We start from the raw sequence: 17,500 nt of genomic DNA, 5'->3' as shown, positions 1-17,500 counted from the left end.
CATCACCAGAAACCGAGCAGTGGTGATTATTATTGGATGTCTCAGCAACTTTCAAGTGTCCCGGCGTCACGCTGAGCGCCGCATCAAAGAGAATACACACTTAAAAGTAGATTTTGGGAACATTGTGGGGGGTGAAACACAGCGGTGTTTGTTGGTTCAGAGGCGTTTAGAAGGAGAAGATGTAGCCTCAGAGGCACGGATGGTGAGGCAGCCTTCAGAAGATCCCCCAAGGCCGGCTCAGAAAAGACGGCAGAATTAGCATGTAGCGTGCAAATGGGACAATGTGACGATGATGAAAAAATTTACAGCAAATTAATACAGCAACGAACGGTTTGTCAGCAGGCGTCCCACTCCTCTCTGAATACCAAAACGGCACCCTGCGGAGAGGCGAGGTCTGAAGAACGCTAAAATATGAATGAACCTGGACTCTAAAGCTCCTTAATGTTTTACTCTGACTCTTCTTAAAGGCGAATGTTTTTCTGGCAGCAGAGTTTCTTGTGCACAGGTGGAAAGTAAACCTCAGTCACTGGAACAGAAAGTTAACAGCAGCGTTCTCCTGATCCCTCCCTCTGCAGAAGCATAGATGTCCTCCTTAAACTGTGACAGAAATGTTGGACATCTGCTCAGAATATTTGTGCTTTCCAAATATCTACTGCTCTTACAAAGTCTGATTGACCGTCCGAGTGGAGAGCGTCGGTAAATTCTAGATAAGATCAGAGCCCAGAAAGTGAGAGAAGTTTTAATGAAGGAGCTTTTACTGCAGCTATAGCTGGGTTTAAATGTTCTGCTTGTTCCTGTGCAGGTTTGGAGAGAGGAACCTGAAGGTTCAGAGCAGCTATAGCTGGATTTAAACCAGGAGGGTCCAACTCATCTTAGTCCAGATTCCACATTCAGTCCAGTCTGATCTCCCGTAAAACCAGTAAAACCAGAGCATGATAACCAATAAATAACCACAACTCCTGATGGTTCCTTTGTTTTAGTGCAAAAATTTTCACATTTAATGAATTCTCTTTTTACAAAACATCATGAACAACCTGAAATTTATGAAGAAAAATAAGTAGAATTTCATCAGCATTCATCCTCAGTTTATCATTTCCACATTACAACTTCCAGGTCACAGAGTGTCTACAAAGTAACACAACATTTAGTCACCTGGAACTGAACTACAGAGGATTTACTTTATTATCAATATGACAAAAGTCAGACACAAAGAGACAAAAAAACAACTAAAACAAGACAAAATATTACAAAAATGAGACACAAAAAGACAAAAGCGAGAAACAAAATGACACAAAAAGTTTGAAAGTGACAAAAATGGACACAATCGAGACAAAAAATGCCAAAAAAGGAATAAAACGACAAAAAACACAAGTGAGACAAAAAGGAAACATGAGACAAACAACATGAAACACGAGAGACGAAAAAATTACCCAAAAAAGTTCAAAAGTGACACAAAAATGGACAAATGCCAAAAATTAGACAAGAGAATGACAAAAGCTCGAAACAAAACGACACAAAAATAGACAAACGACAAAAGTCATACAAAAAAGACAAGAAAACGACAAAATATTACAAAAACGAGACACAAAAGAACAAAGAACAATCTAATATTTTACTTTCTGATCCAAACAACTTGTCATGGTCTAGAAATGATTTTAAATTTATAGTTTTACTCATTTACAACCTGCAGTTAATGTCTTCTCTGTAATTTTTACACTTTGAGGGCCGGATTGGACCCTCTGGAGGACCACTTTTGGACCACGGGCCTCATGTTGGACACCCCTGCTCTAAACGCTCTGCTTGTTCCTGTGCAGGTCTGGAGAGAGGAACCGAGTATTCTTTCCGGGTGTCGGCCATGACGGTGAACGGAACCGGACCGGCAACCGAGTGGATGGCAGTGGAGACGTTTGAGAGCGACCTGGACGGTAAAAGCACCACATCTACAATTTAGTTTTGCTTTTTCTTTCTCATTTTGTCCCCAGATTTTGATCAGTTTTTCCCCGTTTTGCTCACCAGAATCCCGTGTTCCGGACCAGCCCAGCTCCCTGCACGTCCGGCCGCTGGTCAACAGCATCGTGGTGAGCTGGACGCCGCCTGAGAACCAGGACATCGTGGTCCGAGGCTACTCCATCGGCTACGGCATCGGCAGCCCCCACGCCCAGACCATCAAAGTGGACTACAAGCAGCGCTACTACACCATCGAGAACCTCGGTAGGAACATCCTCCTTCTGTTTGGTTTGACCCAGTTTGTCTTAGATATGGATTTGGTATCTTTACTCACTGATCTGTCTCCTTCTGTTGGTTGGATGATGACACGGGTCAGTAAATATTAACGTTTAGCTAACCCTCTAAAAGAAGTTTTTGCTCCTTTTCCATCACTGTGGGCTCATTTTTCACTCCAATCTAAAGTCCTGCACCTCTGTAGAATCAGTACAACCATGAAGAAGAACTCACAGATGTGTTCTGACGGCATACATCATAATATAGAATCATAAAAACAAAAGTGAAATTTCAATGATATTTTTTAAGTAAAAACCTGAGATGAACATGGACTTTTTAGCAGCACTGGGGCACAGTGATTAACATACTGTGGTTATTTTATTAATTAGGTTTTCGTTTTATTTCTGTAGCTCTGTGAACACCGCCTGCACTTCATCCTGGTTCACAGTTTTTACAGTTGAGCAGAGAAGTGCAGATTTTTTAGATTTTACAGAATGATGTTTTCGTAAACAGTTTAAATATTCGATTAAATATTTTGTGCATTTGGTGAAATATTCTGATTTCAAGGCAGATTTGGTTCAGTTTTCCAGAAAACATGGAATCGGCGTGTTCTACGTGTTTCCTGCTGCTCACACGTGTTACCAACACTTTAAAAAATGATGACGCATTCTACATATGATGTTATTTTTTACAGTTCTGTGTAAACACAGCCTGCAGCTCAGCCTGAAAATCCCTGAATCTATTTGGAGCAAATGGTTCAGTTCTGGCCCATTTTAACTGCAGTATGTAGAATACCAGGATTCTGTTGGAATGTCACACTGTTAAGTTTGAGTTTATTTCGGTTTCCTGAGAGAACAGAAAGTCACAGATGAGTAGTTCAAGAACCGTCGTAAAGTTGGAAATTCGACAATTCAGAGAACAGAACATCACTGACGAGTAGTTCAAGGACTGTGGGAGAGTTCAAATGTTTTTACAGTTTCTGATTCTGATACCTGGTGTAATTTTTGTATTTTTTATCAAATATAACGTGTCTTTCAATCCCAGTGACAGATTTAGAGTGTTTGAGGCTTAAATAAAATTGTAGAAAGAATACCAAACGTGTCTGATTACTTTCTGTGCCATGAGGAGGCTTTGGACAAACAGAGCTACTGTGTCTGCTCTCTTCATGTGACGTAAAACCCTGACATCAGCGCTGACAGCCACCTCACACTACATGTTTAATTTGCTCAGACAGAGCTAACAGCAACATGTGTTTGCTGCTCTAATAACGAGGCGTTTCTCAGATTAATGTCTGTATTTTCTGCATCATGTGAGCTTTAGCTGCAGGTGTCCCCACAGATGGAATAAGCTGCTATTTGTAGTGAACGTCAGAGGTTTGTTTGTCGAGTTTTTTAAAGACCTTTGAAACCCACTGGCAGGTTTTGACGTTTAAAATGTGATTTATCTGATGTGACAGTCAGTCTGAACCCCACAGAGAATATTTAGGAAATGAATGAGCTTCCCTCAGCCGCTAATTACACAGATTGGCCTAATGGGGACACCATCATTAAAGGTCATAATATTTGAATAAAACAAAGTGGTTCTGGTGATTTTAGCTCTTTTCTGTCATTTATCCAAAGGAAACCTCAGCATTAAGTCTCATCTCTTTTCTTCAACGTTCATTTTGGTCGAGTGCCTTTTTCTCTCTCCTTAACCTCAGAGAAACTAATTTAGTGGCAATTTCAAGATTGTTCCTTAATAAAAGCCGAGGGAGTGATAGTTTTTGTTCCTCTTGTGTTGCTGTAGTCAGTCTCTTTATTAATTGATCACCTGTGGCGGTAATCACAGGAAGGGGCTCTGGAAGTGGATTAGAGTTTCACAATAATCACAGGAAATGCAGAGATTTGGACATTTAGAGGAGGAAAGTGTTGCAGAAATCTCTCTGTAGGCATAATTGAAGTGTTCATTACAGTCACAGTGAGAGGAGTGATTGTGTTCACATCCTCTCTCTGCTAATATCACAATTATGAGTGGAGAGTCTCCAGAGTTTTGGTTTGATTACATGACTGCATCACTTCATCTCTCTCTGCTTTTTATCTCCATCAGACCCCAGTTCTCACTACGTGATCACTCTGAAGGCCTTCAACAACGTGGGCGAAGGGATTCCTGTGTACGAGAGCGCCATCACCAGGCCGCAGTCGGGTACGGAACGCACAAATACGCATAAATCTGATGTTTTCTGGCATAAAAACACAGCAGGTTGCTTACGCTTGGATGCATTTCAGAGTAAGAATTGAATACTTGTTGCATTTAATCCTAATACCGGCGTCTACTGATGATGGGACTCAGAGACGGTCCTCTCAGCGTGCAGTCACTCACCCAAAGAGAAAAGGACTGACATTTATCTGTGCTCCTCCAGCCTCACATCATTATCACACTGAATGTGTGTGGACTCTAAATGACAGAGGAGACAATCGGCCACCGGGCGGCTGGCTGCTCTCATTAGCTCTCCTTCTCTTCTTCACTCTCTCTTTTTTCATCAGATGATCAAACCGTCCAATTTCACCCCAAAGATTACCGATTATCTGATTATTGGAACACAGGAGCAGATTTTCTGGCTGTAAAATGTGGCTAGAAAGATTACTGGAGGATGTTTTAAAGCCAAACGTTCTGACTGGGATGATCTGAAGGTATGAGGTGGAGGCTGCTGTGTTGGTTCTCATTCATCAGGTCATGGTCATCCACAGTAGTTTAGATCAATCCTCTGGACTTTAAGACGTTTCACCTCCCATCCAAGAGGCTTCTTCAGTTCATGTTTTGGTTGGTGTTGCCTCTCTGTGAGGTGTTCAGGGCGATTATTATTCCATCGACCATAAAAACACCCGTCTGGCTCCTCTTACAGTCACCGTTAATAATGAAGAAGTCTAGTTATGGATGACAGGTTCTCTGCTATCACGTGCTGTTAGAACTTCTATCGGTTATATTATCCTTTCTTGATTATTGATAATCGGCGCTGGCCCTAAAAAAAACACATTGTTTGATTCCTCGTCCTGAATATTAGAACAAAGGGGCTTTTCAGATGGTAGATCTGTGTGGCCTTCAGGATCATTTCATGCCGAGCGTCCGTCTGAGAGCAGGGATGAGTTTTTTATAACCAACTTTTACTCAAAATGTTTTTGGCAGATATCGGCCTCAGTGAATGAAGCAGAATATGGACAGCTCTGTTTTTAGCTGCCAGCCACACAATCACATCATTCTTTAAGCCTCAGATCACAGCCTGTTAACAATTAGAGGTAGAAGAGAAGCTCCAAAGTGGTGACAGATGATCTGAAAGTGCCACTCAGTGAATGTTTGTCCTGGTTATTAAAACACAAGGAGAACAGGCTTCTTGGATGGTGGAAGTTTTCCATCACCAACTTTTTAAGGGCGTCTAAATCAAAGTGTTTGTTGATTTTAGTAACATTTAAGGACTTAGTGAATATCAGCCGACGTCGGTGATTTAAACTGAATACGAACGCAATCATTTCATTCTTTAAGCCTCAGATCACAGCCTGTTAACAATTAGAGGTAGAAGAGAAGCTCCAAAGTGGTGACAGATGATCTGAAAGTGCCACTCAGCCTGAGTTCACACAGCGTGGTGTGACAGAGTCAGAAGACACCAGCTCTGCTCCCCGGGGTTCCCAGGATGTGGTCTGAACACGCCTCCTCTCCCAGCCAGCCTCCCGCCCCCCCGCTCAGCCTTGATCACTCCGGTTTGTCTCTGCAGCAGCGCCGCGCTTTAGAGGGGTGGGATGCTGGATGACATGAATCACGTCAACATGCTTGGAGGGGGGGTACGCCGACACACACAGCAGCACACTGTCATACTGTACACGTCTCTCCATGACGCTCCGCTTCCTCACATCCTCCACACACACTCATGCATATCGCTGCAGACCCCCTGTGGTGGCTTTGGCAACCCTTCGTCAGATCCAAACGCTTCCTCTCAAAGCAGAACCAAAGCCCACCACCATCGTCTGCCGCTGAATCCTCGGGGGCGCGTTCCCTTCCTGCCAGTTTGTTCAAGTCGGGATTAAAAAGACGAGCTGACCTACATAGTACTTTTACTTTAAAAAAAAACTTGGGAAGAACTTGGTGAACTTGTGCTCAGAGCGCGAGGCTGAATGCTTTATAATAACATGACGTGTTCTCTGAAAAGCAGGAAAATGAGGTATTTCATCCATGTTGTATCGATAAAAAATGTTTTCTCTACAAGGACAAGCTGGCCTCTTCTCCTGCAGCCTTATAAATACTGAAGAGAGAATTCTTCGAAGCCTTTAAAGACATTCGGCCCACATGCCACTCCAAAACCTCAAGCATCTCCATAACCACATCCAGGCTCAGGCTGGGGAACGTAATGAGGGCAGCAGTGCACAAAGAGGTGTCAGACGGAGTGAGGTGGAGAACCGGCGACCAACGAGTGGTCGACGACGAGGACAAGCATCACGGGTGACCGGTCAAAGCTTTTTCCTCCAATCTCCAACCAAACCAGGGACAGAGCCGGTAGCAGAAACCTGGAGGCCGTCTAGAAGTGTTTGTCTTCAGTGTGTCGGCCTCCAGCAGACACAAACTAACGGAGCTTTATGAAACCCTGCAGCTCAGATAAACACTGTCACCATTACATGAACACGCAATTAAGAAACGGGTGTTGCTATGCGACCTGCTGGATACTGTTTGTCCAGTTTATTACTCCTCCAAGGCGGCTCGGTCGTTGTATCGTTTCCAACGGATGAAATCTTAAATATAAAATGATCTTGCTCAGAGCACAGGCGTGTGTTCTGCACGTGTACATTATGTACGGATACTGAATCACGTGACCTAAATATGTAGCGGGCAGCGGGAATTGATGGATCATGGGTCGGTTGTTCCTTGTTGTCATGGTTACAGTGACGCCGTGCCGCTATCTGGCAACGATACAGAAATCTTTAACTAATCCATGGATCCAGACTATAAGCTGCATCACCGCCAGAATCTGATCACTTGGTCCTTGTGTCATTTCTGAGCTTCACTGGAAATTTCATCCAAATCTGTTGGTCTGTTTTAGAGTGATGTTGCTGTTTATAAAAACGTATTCACTCCCGTGGAAGTTTTTCTGAATAAATTATATTAAACACTGAAGTGTGCTAAATTTAACTGTTCTTTTTTGGCGAGAATTTACCAAAAAAGACTCTTTACTGTCAAAGTGAATCCAGATTTCTGCTGAATGAGCCAAAGTAGACATCATAATCTCTATAATCTAATCTATATAAAAAATATTCATGTCACGTAGAAGTGTTTTTTTTATTGCTGAGTCATGCTAAGTTTTACATTTTTTGACAAGATTTCTTTTTTTCAAAGATTCTTTTATGTCAAAGTGAAAACAGATTTCTGGGCAGTAAAGTCGGCTGACTAAAGATATAAAATGTGATGTTAGACACTCGCCTAATTTAACACGGGTCCAGCTGGTTAAAACAATTATTAAAATAGAGTTTATTTAGTGCAGTGAATGTGTTCCTGTAATTGCTGTAATTCTGATTTAATGTGAATCTACTAAATACTGACTTGAAGGGGGATCAATTCTGATGCAATCACTTCATTTACATTTCATATTTTCAATTAATTGCCTTTTCTTTGCAGAAACCTGTTCTCATGTTGACATGAGTCTTTTTCTGTAAATTCTTTTCTAAAAAATCTAATTATACTGAGTGTAGCAAAGAAAGATAAAACCTCTAAGGTGGGTCAATAGTTCTTATAAAGGCACTGTATATACTATACATTAGAATATAAAATGACATAAAAAGATTTAAATCAACTGTTTTTATGCAACTACAATCCAGATATAATTAAGTGACAGAATACTGAATGTCTTTATGTAAAGCATCATTTTAAAAGAGAGTTTTCCTGTTATTTAGTTCTTTTGGAGGGACATCATTAACGTTTCTGTGGATGTGAAAAAGGCTCATCAGATGAGAAATATCAGCAGAAATAATATGAGAATATTAGTATTATACGAGTTAAAATCTGCAGCAGCAGGAGAGGAACAGCCAGGCTTCATTGTTAGTTTCTGTACATCTTTATTATTGTCAGACTGCGGCTGGAGGACGGCGGGTGTTCGTTGTTATCCCGTATGGAGAGTGACTGGAAGTGAAAGCGTGACGTCCAGCCTTTCACTGGAAGCTTTTTCCCTTTAGAGCTGATGATCTACTGTACAGACAGTACAAATCCACGGCCTCTCCTGCAGCCTCCTCATTCAAAAGCCTCCGTTTCCTCTCTTCAGCGTCCCTGAACGTAGCGCTGTCCTGTGAGCAGCAGATATCCTCCCGCCTCGCCTCGTCCACTTTACATTCAAACGTTGTGAAAAGCTCCGTGATGTAAACGTCCATAAACACATCTCTGTCTGAAAAGATCCAGTTCATGTGTAACTCTGAAATGTTCTGCTTCCTCTCTAGTTTTCCATTTGCTGTAGTCTTTATTTCCTGAGGAATAGAGTACCTCTGCCTGTCTCTGTAGTAGCTACTGATAGAACACCACACTGAGCAGTAGCCTCTTTATAGACGCGTCCTGTTGTAGAGGTCAGTCTGTCTGTTTTTCTAATAGAATCTTCTCTCTCTTTCTTCCCAATCCCATCCCTGTCGCTCTCCCATCACCTTTCCTTCCTCCTCCCTCACCATCGTCCTCCAATCCTTCCATTTTTAACGCATTAACCTTGTTTTTCTCCTCTGCGTTCCCTCCCTGCATCCTGTTTTGTCTGACCTCACCACGCTTCTCGTTTTCCTTTAATTTTGGTCATTTTAATTTGTGTGCATGCATGTGGGTTTACTGCCTGGTGTGCAGACCCCATGGACCCCGATGTTGACCTGTACGAACTCTTCCATGCTCCATACACCCCAGTACCAGACCCCACCCCCATGATGCCTCCTGTGGGCGTTCAGGCCTCGGTGCTGAGCCACGACACCATCAAGGTGACCTGGGCCGACAACTCGCTGCCCAAGAGCCAGAAGATCACAGATAACCGCTACTACACGGTGCGATGGAAGACCAACATCCCCGCCAACACCAAAGTCAAGGTAAGAGCCGCTTCCTGCTCGTATGAGTCTTTATTCAGCCGAAAATCCAACTAAAGCAGCTCCAGTTTAACTTTTAGACAGTTTTTCCTCACTGTTGGCTCATTTTTCATTAAAATATCGAGTCCTGCACCTCTTTGGCTGAAGTAGAGAGAACCCAGGTAAGCCTTCTGTGCAGATTACTTAACATACTTTTACTTCTGTGCAGTAACTGATAAACCTCATCCTCTTGTATCTAGTCTTCTTTAAAATAATGCATTTTAAAAGATCGTCGTCTGTATGTAATGTTTCTCTGTGTGTTTTTTTTTCTTATTTAATTTTGGACTGTTTTCTACTTTTTCTTTTGGAGCTGCTGTAACAGTATAAAGTTTCTTATTTTAGCACAGCTGTGACGGCATAAATGATAAAAATGACAAAAACCAAAGTGAAATTTAAAAGAAACTGGAATCAACTTGTACAACATTTTTCTAGATGCCAGTAGGTTGAGTCAGTCAGAAAAACCCTGTGGCTGAATCAGAATCACAAATATTGATATTATAATATTATTATTAAACTATTGTGTTCTAATAATATTGATCCTGAGGTTCTTACGCTGCAGTTGTTTCCTTTCAAGTCTTAGAAATTTAAGCAGAAGGAAAAAATCTAACATAAACATGATTAGTAAATATGCCCTAAAAATACAAACAGAAAAGTATACGATGCATAAAATGTAAAAAATGTGCTTTGTACTAGAAAAATCTAAATCTAAGTGTACAGAATATAACAGATTAACTGTTTTTACAAACTCCCTGTTTGATCACATTATTCTAGGTGTCAGTGTTAAAACATGTTTCACCATCCTGACTCAATCTGATCAATAAAAACTCTACAATCTATAGATATTACATTTTTACACCGCCTGCAGTTCAGCCGACTTCAACTAAAAAAATCCCTCATTTTTGTCACCTGAAGCCGAGTCGCTCTCAGCTCCACGGTTGTGCCGAGAAATGCAGAATTTTTTAGCTTTTACAGAATCTGGTTCGTGCAAATGGTTTGTTTTAGCTCATTTTTGTGTATTTAAAGAAATATTGTGATCTTTAAACTTAGATTTGTTTCCTAATTAAACATTATGAGACAGATGATCTGTTCAAGGACTGCAGGAAAGTTAAAAATCTTTTTTCTTTCTATTATAAAGGGTGTAATTTTCCAGATTTCAATTTTATTTTATTTTTCCAACCAGAGGCTTAAACTCTGAATAAGTTAGAAGTTTTGCCGAACCTTTTTCGTGTTTATTTCAGTACTTTTAAGCTCCACTACTCGTTTATCCGTCGGTGTAATCCACTCAGGAACAGCTCCAGCCTGTGGTCAAACTTTACGCTTTTATTTAATAAAACAGGAGTTCATTGTGTCGTACTGCGGTGGGATTTTGTGCGTTCCTTCAGGCCTGCAGTTACCACAGAGATGTATTGATGTGCTGGAATATAAAGTAATGTCATATGAGGCTGATAATAAAATGTTCACACAGAGCTCAGGGCCAACACACCGCTGCTGTTTGTTCCACAGTAATAATCTGCTTTTAGTCGACTCCTGAAGCCGTAATGAGAGAGAGCTGCTCTAAACTCAGATATTCAGACTCTGTTGTTTTATGTGGAGTTAGCATCAGTTCACAGGATCCAGTATGAGCAGTCTGCTCTCTTTAGAACAGCTGGATGGCGACCAGCAGCCAAATACGCTCATGTTCTCTTAATAAAGAAGTCTGTCAGTCACTAGCTTTTTCTCATCTCGCCATGAGTCTGGTTTCCCGCTGTGCAGAGAGAAAGTAGAGTCCATGCTGTGAAGTTGGAGGTGTGGGCTTCCATTAGTCACTGAAAAAGTAAAACTCATCCCCGCTCTGAAAATGGTTGCATTTGTACAGAAAACCGTCGCCGTTCCTGTGGCTGCTGTGTGTTTCTGTAGCAGCAGCATCTGTAGGAGGGTTAACGGGAAACAGGGAGGCTGGATTACAGACATGTGGTGTTTCCTGTGAATCCTGCAGTCTGGATGGGCATTTAATCCTAACAGATACTGAAACTAATGGAGAACAACGATAAGCCTGGTTTTATGTGTTTTATTAGACATAACGGCTGGAAATCAGATAGAAAAGAAGACAGTTTCAGAACTTCTTCTCTTGTTTTTTGTCCTAGACTTACACCAGACTTCTGTTCCTACGGTGTGATGTCAGTCAGAACTCTGGTGTAAATCTAAACAAAGCCATCACTGCATCACAATATCGATCAGTTTATGTACAACTACAGTAACGACAAACGGTAATTAGCTCACACTGAAACACAACTCAGTAGGAAAATGTAAACTAAGTCTGACCGATGCTGGGATTCATAGTGAAGTTAGTGAATGTAGAATAATCCAGTGTGACGGCATGTCAGCACAGCCGTCTTACTGTTAAAACACATTTATTTCTCCTTGAAGAAGAGGAGGATGACCAGACGGATTAGCAGCTGAATCCTTTCTGCTCCTACACTCAATGGTTTTTGTAGTTTCGTTGAGTGAACGTGCAGCTCTGGAATATTCTGAAGGACCATCAGATCTGGTGTCGTTCTCTGTGAAGAGCTGAGACGTTTGTAGTGACGGTGAGCCGAGCCTGAAATCAGGAGTTTGAGATGCAGCTTGTGATTCCAGACCTGCAGCTCCTTTATGATGATCAGTCGTCTCCAAACACCTCGTCGTCGTTCCCATGCATGTGTGCAGACCTGTGACTGAGCAGAGCTCCGATAGCGGCCTGCATTCACTGATCAATTATTCAACAAGGACGAGACAAACTGAGAACCAGGAGCAGAGGCAATAGATCCGATGCATGCAGGATTCTGTCCTAGGATCTTCAAGCTGCCGTTTGTCTGGAGAGATTTCTGCTTTATTCATTAGCAGCAGTAAACCCACAGCGCTCCATGCTGACGACTCCACGCTCAGATTGCTTTGATTCTCGCTCTGACAGTAATTAAAGGCTCATTATGTTTCTGTCCCATTAACGAAACCCAACATATTAACAGTCTATTAGAGACTGTGAGCGCCTCATCTTGTACGTTCTGCTGGATTTATGGAGCCACGCTGTTCTGGAGCTGTAGAAGCAACAGGAACAGCTTCACCTTAATGCCTCTCTGAGCCAGACAGGTTGGTGCATTATTGAAGGGATGCTGCATGTTTCCACAGGACTCAGTGTTTTCTTTCTATCCCACTGCCCTCTGTTTGACGGCCCCCAGAGGAGATCTGCTCTCTGGTGAGATAGGACGCTGCAAAGCTCACTGCTGCTGCTTCTCTTCCTTCATTCTGCTCAACCGGACCAGCCGACATCTAGACAAACGCTTACATAACTAAAGATTTTAATTTTTCAGCTGCCGTGACGTTGGTGTGGTGTTTTGTTCCTGTCGGTTTTACAGCTTGTTTGCTGCTCTCTCTGTGTGGAGCTGAAGGTCCAGAAGTTCGTCCATCAGGTTCCGAAATGAAGCTAAAGCAGTAAAAGTCCACTACAATAGTTTTACTTATTTAAACCGACAATTCGAAAAGAGTTGTTTTTACCTTGCTGACATGTTTCGACAGCTTCTGCTGTCTTCCTCAGAGCGTCAGCAGAAGCTGTCGAAACATGTCAGCAAGGTAAAAACAACTCTTTTCGAATTGTCGGATTAAATAAGTAAAACTATTGTATAGTATACAACGACAAAATGAACCTAATCCAACTAGTAAAAGTCCACCTTTAGGATGGTTTAAAGTTCAGTGTTTGTTGAAATTCTGCAGCAGTTTGTGGTATCCAGTGAGCTGCTTCTGCTCTTTAGTCGTCCTCGTTGATCCAATGAGCACAAAACAACAAACTCTTTCCAGACCTGCACACATTCACAGCATCCTCCCTCCAGACTGCGTTACTTTTAAACCGGTTAAATGTGTGTTTTAGACAAACCTGTAATAGATCCTGGTTCCACTAATCAATGTGTGTAACGTGAGCTGAACTCTGTCAGACATCCAGACGGGTGTTTATTTTTAGAACTACTATAATTAGTCTCACTTCAGTCTTCAAAAATGGAAAACAAGTTTGAATAATTAATAGTAATAATAATGGCATCAGTTTGTACAAGAGCACCTCAAAGTGCTTTAGATCAATAAGATGAGTAAAAATAATACTCATGAAACTCAAGTCAGTACATTACAAAAGTCCATAAAACCATTAATCTGATAAGTAAATTATTTTAGAAGCACGAGCCCTAAAAGATAATAAACTACAATAATAAGCTTAATTTCTGAGGCACCTTTCAGTGCTTCATAGAACATTTTAAAGAACAAAACATCAGACAAAACAGCAAAAGAAATAGAAAGTTAGTTTTAAGGTTTCATTTCCTCAGAAGGTTTTTCCAGATGTTACAACCAAAGTCACCAACAGCATCATCTTTAATTCCACTCTGGAGAACATTTAAGTTAGAGGATCTCTGGAAGGGACCAAACCAAACCAACATATTGGACAAATAGCTAGGAGCTCGTTCAGTAGAAGATTAAAAACAGAGAAGAGCTTTTAAAACCAGAGGACCATCCTCAGTGAGAAGATGTGATGCCGCGTTTTGGATTATCTGAGCTTTATGTACTACACTGATTTGCTCCACCTTTTCACTAGTATTTCTACGTTTTTGTCGTATCTGAAGCTAAACTTCAGGTTTTTCAGAGACTTTGTGTTCCTGTTTTCTTAACAACCTGCCTCATAAAGAATGGATGCTTCAGTCTGGTGGCTTCCTGGGTTTTTTGTTTTTTTTTTTGCAGTGGATCGTCCATTTTAACCAGTGCTCATCTCCCTGCATGTTAAAGTTCTACCACTCAGTCCAACTGAACACCAGTGACTGATGGAACTGGTTACAGAAATCCAAACCAGTCTGAGCATTCATTCCACTGATATGAGTCAGATCTGTTCTACAGATACAAGACTCGACTAAACAAGACATTTAAAACTCCACCGTGGTCGATCAGACTCACAGATAAGAAAAATACCTGTTAATGAGTTATTTACTGTAGAGACTCATGAAATCAGTTGATCTTCATGGTTGACAGAATGTTCTCAACTTCTAGCCATCGATGCAACCTGAATTATTTGTCTTGTTTGTTTGTTTGTTTGTTTGTTGTGACTCAATCTGCCTGCTAAGGACCAGTGATGATCAGCAGCTTCATCAAACATGTAGTTACAAAAAACTATTCTGGATCAAAACTTAGAGTCTTCAGAAGGTTCTCAAGAAAGAGTCTTCCAGCAGTCTTCAGTCTGATGGGAATAAAGTTTGTTCAGTACAGCCTGTAAGAAGAAACATGAGCAAAATGTGGAGATTTTAACTGACTACACAAAGCGTTCCGTCATCTTTTATACCAACGCAAACGCCTCCTAAACACAACCCATCACCTGAAGACCCAATCAGGATGTCTATGAAGTAATCGTATCAACAGTTAGACCATCTACTCTTTTTTTATTCCTGCTAGGTTACCATTATTTCTGCATAGCTCAGCGTGATGTAGAGAGTTCATGGACTTCCTGTCTCATGTCTTCTGTGGACTCCATTTGCTTTCCAAAGGATAATTCAGTGTCTTCATAACTTCAGTTGACACTTTAAGTCTTCCAATCTTATCGTTGTTAGCTCTTAACTGATGTTAGCACACATCCTGTGTGTCTGATTTTATTGTTTGTTCAGTCCTAAAATGGAACTTCTCCTCCCCCCAGATGGCCAACACCACCAGCCTGAACCACATGGTGACGGGTCTGAAGCCCAACACGCTCTACGAGTTCTCCGTCATGGTGACCAAAGGAAGGAGGACCAGCACCTGGAGCATGACGGCACAGGGCACCACCTTCGAGACCAGTAGGAGCTACACACAAATAACAACACCAACATAACAACAACACAACAACAACAACACCCCTGCAGTGTTTGAGTCCCTGGCTGGCCAGAGTAACGTCTGACTTCTTTCAGCCCTGCTGGAAGGAGAGGAACCAGCTGAGGAATATTAGAGGCCAATCAATAGAATCTAAACTAAACCCATCAGTAGAATCTAAACTCATCAGTAGAATCTAAACCCATCAGTAGAATCTAAACTAAACCATCAGTAGAATCTAAACCAAACCCATCAGTAGAATCTAAACCCATCAGTAGAATCTAAACCAAACCATCAGTAGAATCTAAACCAAACCCATCAGTAGAATCTAAACCCATCAGGAGAATCTAAACTAAACCATCAGTAGAATCTAAACCCATCAGTAGAATCTAAACTAAACCATCAGTAGAATCTAAACCAAACCCATCAGTAGAATCTAAACCAAACCTATCAGTAGAATCTAAACCCATCAGTAGAATCTAAACCCATCAGGAGAATCTAAACTAAACCATCAGTAGAATCTAAACCAAACCCATCAGTAGAATCTAAACCCATCAGTAGAATCTAAACCCATCAGGAGAATCTAAACTAAACCATCAGTAGAATCTAAACCAAACCCATCAGTAGAATCTAAACCAAACCTATCAGTAGAATCTAAACCCATCAGTAGAATCTAAATCAAACCATCAGTAGAATTTAAACCCATCAGTAGAATCTAAACCAAACCCGTCAGTAGAATCTAAACCAAACCTATCAGTAGAATCTAAACCCATCAGTAGAATCTAAACCAAACCCATCAGTAGAATCTAAACCCATCAGTAGAATCTAAACCAAACCATCAGTAGAATTTAAACCCATCAGTAGAATCTAAACCAAACCCGTCAGTAGAATCTAAACCAAACCATCAGTAGAATTTAAACCCATCAGTAGAATCTAAACTAAACCATCAGTAGAATCTAAACTAAACCATCAGTAGAATCTAAACCAAACCATCAGTAGAATCTAAACCCATCAGTAGAATCTAAACCAAACCCATCAGTAGAATCTAAACCCATCAGTAGAATCTAAACCAAACCCATCAGTAGAATCTAAACCCCAGACAGGTCTTTATCAGTGGCATTAACTCGGAGTCAAACTGCGGAAACCTTTGGGTGATATCCTCTTGATGGTTTCAGCTCTGCTCTGCTGTGAGTCAGACTAACAGCAACACTCCAGATCAGATTAACTCAGATTACCAATAAACATGATGATAACGGCGCCATAATGCAGCTCTGTGTTCAGATAAACTCCTCGTTTACGTCTTTCTCCTTGATCTGAGGAGCCACAAACCAACATCTGACTCTTTTATGGCTTCAAGCTAATAGAACTCATTGTGTTTGTGACTCATTACTATAAACCTGCTCCTCTGACCTTCTGTTTGCCACAATATCTGTGGGATGACAATAAATGATGATGTTTTCCCTCAACGAGCTGGACTTAAACTAATAAACTGCCTGCATCGGTGTTAGAATTACTCATGGTGTCTCTCTGCCAGAGTAGACTTATTGTACATCCTTCTTCGTCCTGTATCGAATCCATATCGTCTCCTGTGTGTTTGTTCAGGGCTCCTGCTTTGCTGCATAGCTAATAGTTATTAAAATCTGCAGGCTGGAAGCTGTCAGAGCCCATTCTTCACTGTGAAGTGCACTTGGCGAGCTGAAAGATGCTTCAGAATTAACCTGACATTAAAACCAAGAAAGTAATTTTCTTCCACAGAGATGCGTTATCTGAGATTTATTGGACTTTTAACAAGACGTGGAGCCTCTTAACTTCAGAAAAGACCGTTTTTATGCTTCATCCCAGCCAGGGGTGGATCTGCAAGGTCATAAACATACACAAGTACTTAAATGTACTGTTTATACTGACACATGGAAGTAATCAGCTACAGGTTGTAGTTTTTAGTGCATCAGGAACACTTTTAGTACGGTAGGCGTACAGAAAGGCACACAAAGAGAGAGTACTAATTTGAACACCTTTAGGATTCCTCTGACTTGTCTTTCCTTATTTCCGTCAGTCCCCAGCTCCTCTCCGAAGGACGTGACTGTGGTGAGCAAAGAGAACAAACCTCGCACCATCATCGTCAACTGGCAGCCTCCATCCGAAGCCAACGGGAAGATCACTGGTGAGCCTCTCTCCTCTGGTTTGCAGACTCTTGACTTGTTTTTCTAGTTTTTACCATTAAGAGCGTTTTTCTAACAGCTCTTCGCTGATTCCTGATTTCTTTTTTCTACAAACCCTCCACTGAACCCAGAGTAATGAAGTCACAGCTAGGCAGAGCACTGATCTACACACAGGGAACATGTGTGAACTGTCCA

The 17,500-nt window shown here is 41.4% G+C and overlaps 1 protein-coding gene across 1 annotated transcript in view; it reads left to right on the top strand.

The window, feature by feature from the left end:
• neo1a (neogenin 1a) overlaps positions 1-17,500 on the top strand; it is a 222,098-nt gene that overhangs the window by 190,071 nt on the left and 14,527 nt on the right. The window contains 6 exon segments of the mRNA XM_051937001.1: positions 1,815-1,925; positions 2,017-2,211; positions 4,306-4,401; positions 9,052-9,284; positions 14,995-15,133; positions 17,200-17,307. Of these exon segments, the coding sequence (XP_051792961.1) occupies positions 1,815-1,925; positions 2,017-2,211; positions 4,306-4,401; positions 9,052-9,284; positions 14,995-15,133; positions 17,200-17,307 (882 nt within the window).

This window comes from Acanthochromis polyacanthus, chromosome 2 (genome assembly GCF_021347895.1).
Source record: "Acanthochromis polyacanthus isolate Apoly-LR-REF ecotype Palm Island chromosome 2, KAUST_Apoly_ChrSc, whole genome shotgun sequence".
Taxonomy (NCBI): domain Eukaryota; kingdom Metazoa; phylum Chordata; class Actinopteri; family Pomacentridae; genus Acanthochromis; species Acanthochromis polyacanthus.
The sequence above is the reverse complement of the archived record's forward strand: the minus strand, read 5'-3'. Positions and strand labels throughout refer to the sequence as shown.